The following is a 6,105-nucleotide window of genomic DNA, read 5'->3' on the forward strand; positions in this document are numbered from 1 at the left end:
CTAAAACCAACCAAGAGTAAATTTATTTTCCTAGTAACTTTCTTTGATGTCCGTGGTGACAGAGTGGATAAAAAGGAAATATTATCCTGGGCTGGCAATAAATAGTATAGCAGATATAGCTGCGATATACATTGTACGGTATACCAGGCTTTTTAATGGGAAACTTTTGTTCATGAAGTGTGTGCTTTTTCTGCAATAAGGGACAACATTCATGGCTTCACATTGGCTCTCATGGTACAAATGGCACGTAAGACTAGCTTTTGCGGGGTGGGGCTATCTGGCTGCAGAGTACTTGTTCCATATGGCCGGTCCTAATGCAGATTGGTCATATGCCCTTAAGTGGCCCTCCTTTCTTGCTGCCTGACCTACAGGCCCACTGTCTTTGGGTAGAAGAGTTTCTTAGTAGCACATGGAGTACCATCTCTTCCATTGCTGTGTCAAATCTAACCATGGCTCTTTTGAGAACTGATTTTTGAAAAAAAAAATGTGCAGCCCTCCCCATATCCTATACAGTGTCTCCTTATATAGGCTAGGGTAACCTCCAATGTGTAATCCTCCTGCCTTGGTTTCTTATGTGGTGAGATTATAGGCATGTGCCATCACACCCAATTAAACCTAGATGCTTTTGATCAATAAAAAGAATTTAATGTTAACTTCAATACTTTAAAACTACAGATATATTAATTTAAACATAGAAAATATTGAATTATTTTTATTTATTATCAAAGAATACTTGGCAGTAAATAAAATCATGTTAATGTACTAAATTATTAACTTTTGAAGGTGTTTAACAATCATGTTGCAAAATGTTTGTGTTCAGCAGAGTCAAGGGTGTGCTGATGGCCCTCTCATTTTCCACAGCACTCTACGATTGGCCTGTGACATAAATGACTTCATCAGCTGCTTCTAGCAGCTCCAAATCTCTCCCTTCTATAACCGTCAAAACTGAGAGCTTTAATGCCTACATTCTTGGACTAGAATCCAAGGCCCCTCAAAACCAGCTAAACACTCATTCTCTCTTTGTAACACCTTTTGAAACCATCAAAAAATTCTTGATTATCTTTCTCATTAAAATTTCAAAGAGCACACATACTAATACTTCTTATATATTTTCCTTGAAAAACATGTAAGTCAGGCCCAGACTTTCTTTAAAGTCCAGAAAGTTAAAATGGTTAATAGATGTCAGGCAAGGAAAAAGAAAAAAGGAAGACAGAAAGATAACTCATCTTTGAAATAATTTGATCATTATGGCTTCAGCCAATTTGAATGTAAGACTTTATTTCCTGAACCTTCTGCTGTTAAACTAAGCACCATTAATTACAACATATGATTCTTTTTTTTTTAAAGTCTGGTAGTTCGTTAATTTTTGAATCATTAATAATTCATTGGAAAGACTAGCCTTATTGATGGAATAGTGTATAAAAAAGTAATTATAGGACAACCCGAACAGAGGCAGTGTGGCTCATGCTGCAGCCTTCACGGTCTTGGGTCAGGGGCTGCCCTGTGCTGAGCGCCTGGACAAGGTGAGTCCTTACGGAACCTGCACACAATATTTGTACAGCACAGTATTGTGAGCACTGCTCTCCCAGTCAGCACCATCCACTGGACAACAGCCTGGAAATCCAACTCCCCTGCCATTTTTATCAGAAACAAAATCCTTACAATGATAGATCAGAAATTTAAAAATGGTGTCTACTGGTATAAAATAGAATGGATTCAACAAATTAGGCTAGATTTAGAAAAAAAAAGAAAACATGTAAAATGACAACAAAAAATGTCTAGAAAGTTCAGTCAAATAAGAAATTTGTGTAAATGACCTCTACTTTGTTTTCATTTTGTTTTGTTTTTCCTCTGAGACAGGGCCATGCAGCCTGGGTGGTCTCAGACTGGCTGTGTAGTTGAAGATGACCTTGAATGTCTGATCTTCCTGTCTTTCCTTCCTGAGTGCTGGTACTATGGGATGCGCTACCACACCCACTCTATGTGGTGTTGGGGACAGGAACACTAGGCAAGCACTTGAGGAACTGTGCTACATCCCAGCCTTGGGCTATCTTCTTAAATGTATTTTATGTCAATGCCATTTCTATTTCTATTTTTGTCAAGTTATTGCTGTGTATTCTTTAAACACACACACAATCTATGTGACAGATCTCTCCTCAGTGGCCCTGCTTGAGCTGGACTGCCTGGAATGTTGGTACATTGTGGCTGGTACATTTTGGGCATTACACTGGGTGGCAACTTACCAGTGTTGACCTATAAATGACATTGCATGGAAATAGGGCTTTGCTTCACATTGAATCACAAATGTTTTGAGAAGAAGGGCTGGGGAGAAAATGTAATTAATGCAAGAAGCAACAACTAGGTTCTTACAACAATCAGAGGGGGCTGATGAGAAACTGGAATTAACATCCCGTGAAGAAAGATGTGTGCGTGGGGGGTTGGGGTGGGGGCTGCTAATGAGAGCAGGAAGTCTGTTCTTTGGAACTTGCCCTCAGGAAGGGAGGAAAAGAGGGAGGAGCTACGGCTGACCCCAATTTTGATTCAGAAGTTGGCAATAAAGGAACCAGAGGCAGAATCTAAAAGAAAAATGGTAGAGAGGAGAAGCCAGCTTACTGTGGGAGCTCCATGCCGTGCCCTCAGACTGGTCTGCGGATGGAGAGTGAGACTAGAGTTGAGGACAGAATGTGGACTCAAGTTCCGGAGCCTCTGAAGCCTGACTGCTCCAGGGCTTCCGTGGGTTGTCTTCCTCTCTTTCTCTTCTATCCTACCAGAAAGATTCACTAAAATCCATTTTCTTGTCAGCCTCAGTGACGGAGGCTGTGGGTTTGCCTCTGAGGAGTCTATCCTCCCTCAGACCAGCAGTGAGCTCTACAGATGCAAGCAGAGGGCGGCTGCTTCCCTGTGGGTAGTCTCTGACACACAGACTCAACACCTAATATTGGGTTATGCTAACACGGGGCTTCTATGGGCTTGTTTCTGTTCCGTGTAAGCATGAATCTTTATGAGCGTTCCGAACTCAGGAACTGTGCCGTTGTTTGCATATTAATGATGATCGCTGGTGGAACAGTCCCCTAGGCTTAAATACCAGGCTCATAACAAGTGTTCAGTAGTGAATTCATTGTCCTTGAAGTAAGAGCTGTTTTCATCTAAGATAGGAGATGAAGTAGATTTCTTTTATCCGTCTTTGCCCTGTGCCACGGAATGTTCAAAGACAAATTAATTAGTGACAATTATATTTACAGAGATTGAATACAGACTTTTACCTAGTGTTGGATACTGTGGCAGACATTCTCTTGTCTTTCTCATTCAAAGGAGGGTTCTTTTTTACAGCAAAAAGGAACAAAATAATGACTACCCGTCAGCAAGGCCTCCCCCTCCTCTTCACTTCTAGTGTCTTGTTCTATTTTAGTCAAATGATTGGTAGGTTAAAGGGGGAAAGTACACACGAATAGAAAGGTGGAGAGAAAATACTGTCAATCACCCAGAGTTCTGCTGCTCTGGATCCTTCGTGTTTCTGGCAGAAGGCTGTGTAGTCACAACTCCCCTTGCTTCTCTGAGCTTCTAGCTGCTGCCCAGAGGGTCTTACATTCTTATTAAATTTAGCAATTTGAAGCTGTGTTGTCCTTAGATGTCACGTCTGAAGGGCAGTGGCCACAAAGGGTCGCCGTCTCATCTGCACTTTGATCTTCAGACTCTGAAGTTAGAATTCCTACGGTGGTGTGGGACAGAGGAGGCAGGCCTCATTGATTACTGGCAGGTAAACCACGGGGGTCGTGAAAAGGCTAGAAATTCATGGTACGTGACCTCACGACTGATGTCATGTTCACACAGGCTGACAACTGTACTCAGGAAAAAGGTAATGACCAGGTAGACAGTTCACTTGTTTCTGTTACTGCACCAGTGCATGCCTGCATGCGTTGGTTCCCTGCATTGCCCTAGCTGTAAATGTTCAGCTGAAATTTAAAATGAAAAAAGTACATGGCTAACCAGTAAGACCACAATGCCTGAGGATTAATCAAATAGTTGGTTCTAGAAATAACTACTGCAGAAATTCAGAAATGAAACATTAATTTCTGTAAATGCTTTTAAAAATTAAAACAATTTTAGAGAACTCTGTATTTCTTAATTTCAGTGATACTTTTCAAAGACAATTACATTTTGCTACACTCATACACAAACACACACACACACAGAGGTAGATAGATAGATAGATAGAGAGAGAGAGAGAGAGAGAGAGAGAGAGAGACATATATCCCAAAAGAGTCTCTTTTCAGATTACATATTTGATACTTAGGAAGGCAATGTTCTTATAAGATCTTTGGAGTTTGGATTTTATGGTTTATTTTTTTCCAAAGTATGAAAGTTATGCTAAGAATCTTTGTATGGTTCTAACTGGTTCCTAGTAGTAAAAATCCCTTCTTCCTTTATCATATATTGGATTAAAGTCACAAACCCTGTCAGTCGTACCTCTTTGTTCCCGACTCTCTGCATGGCGTCCCCCAAGTGGAAATAAAACCGGCCATCATCCGTGCCAGGGTCCCCGGATTCGATTCCTTCCTGGGAAAAGACAGTGTTACCATCTGTGAAGGATGACATTTGGGGGTCGCCTTCCTTGACTTCTGTAGATTTTCCTTATGGATCTCAAAGGAAAACTACAAAACCTTGAAATTTTTGTCTCATTATTGAAATTAGGTGATGAGGTTGATCCATATTTCACAGTGTAAAAATAAAATGAGATGATCAATCTAAATTTAACAATAAGGTTATCATTAACCAACAGTGGACTAACCCAGAAATTAGCATGCACTCTGTGTACTCCCACAGTGGGAGCTATCATATTTCAATATTGCAGATGGTTTCCCTGGCTGGGTATTTTCACATTTATTTTGCTCTCCAAGTCTGACCATATGCCACCTACAGTCTTTTTATCTGTGAACCCAAACACTATTTTGCTCGTGTTTCAAGCGATGACAGTCGGAGTGTAGGTGACATTTCTTTCTCCCCTAAACAAATGTGCCACGGGCAGCTAATGAAACTTCTTTCTAAAATTTACAGGATTCAAGCCAAACACCAACTGGAATTTTGACACAGGTAATTTTTACTGCAGGATTTCTATTGTGAAATGCTCTGTTCTTCCCCCTTTTCGGGAAAGCACTGGAAATGAGATTTTTGTTTTTTATTGAAAAGGGAAGAGAAAACACTGAGGCCGAATATGGGAAGGAAAACGAACAGACAAAAACATGAAATAGTTTAACAGTAAGGACCTCTTTTCAGAAAGCTGCATCTTTGAGGCCTCTCCAGGAAAGGCACATTACCGAGGGCTGGTGAGATGGATGGCTCAGTGGGTGAGGCCACTTGCTGCCAAGCATGGTGACCTGATTTTTATCTCCAGGTCCCAAATATTGCAAGGGAAGAGAGCCAGTTCCTGCAAGTCGTCCTCTGACCTCCAAGTACGTGATGTGGATGCACACACATACACAATTCACATACCTAAGGTTTTACATATATATCCCACCAATAACATTTCTTCTGGGAAAAGATAATGACCATATATGTTTTTCTTCATATATATATATATATATATATATATACACGCATGCATATATGAATATTATATATTATATAATACATATATACACAAATATTATATATTATATAATATATAAATATGAATGTTATATATCACATATATATATATATATGTATATATATATATATATATCTCACATATATGAACCTTGCTTGCAGAAGTATGTCGCCAGGGGTGGGCCTTGATGGACACTCTGCTTCTACCTCCCACTCATGGTCTCTCATTCGTGAGCAGAGACCACAACGTGAACCAGGTACCTTCACATGTCCCTGCCACATCAAGCACTTGTGTGCCATCCCCAGGATGAAACACAGAACCTCCTGGAAACTAAGAGCCCAAACAAACCTTTCCTTACAGAGTTTCTGTTGGGAATTTTGGCAGCAATGATGCCAAAGTAGCTCAAGCCGTTGGTGCTTCTCCATGACGTTTAGTCAGGTGACTGGACGCACTGCCTGTGACGCATGCGCCCCATGCAAGGAAGACTAAGCAACGCGTGCCAATCCGTTAGAAGCCAC

At 40.7% G+C, this 6,105-nt stretch overlaps 1 protein-coding gene across 6 annotated transcripts in view; it reads right to left on the bottom strand.

Annotated features, from left to right (window-relative positions):
- Asph (aspartate-beta-hydroxylase) overlaps positions 1-6,105 on the bottom strand; it is a 212,587-nt gene that overhangs the window by 46,992 nt on the left and 159,490 nt on the right. For all 6 annotated transcript variants that reach the window (XM_006237861.5, XM_006237862.5, XM_006237859.5 and 3 more), the window contains one exon: positions 4,468-4,557. In XM_006237861.5, coding sequence (XP_006237923.1) covers positions 4,468-4,557 — 90 coding nt within the window. The remainder of the gene's footprint in view (positions 1-4,467; positions 4,558-6,105) is intronic.

This window comes from Rattus norvegicus, chromosome 5 (genome assembly GCF_036323735.1).
Source record: "Rattus norvegicus strain BN/NHsdMcwi chromosome 5, GRCr8, whole genome shotgun sequence".
Taxonomy (NCBI): Eukaryota; Metazoa; Chordata; class Mammalia; order Rodentia; family Muridae; genus Rattus; species Rattus norvegicus.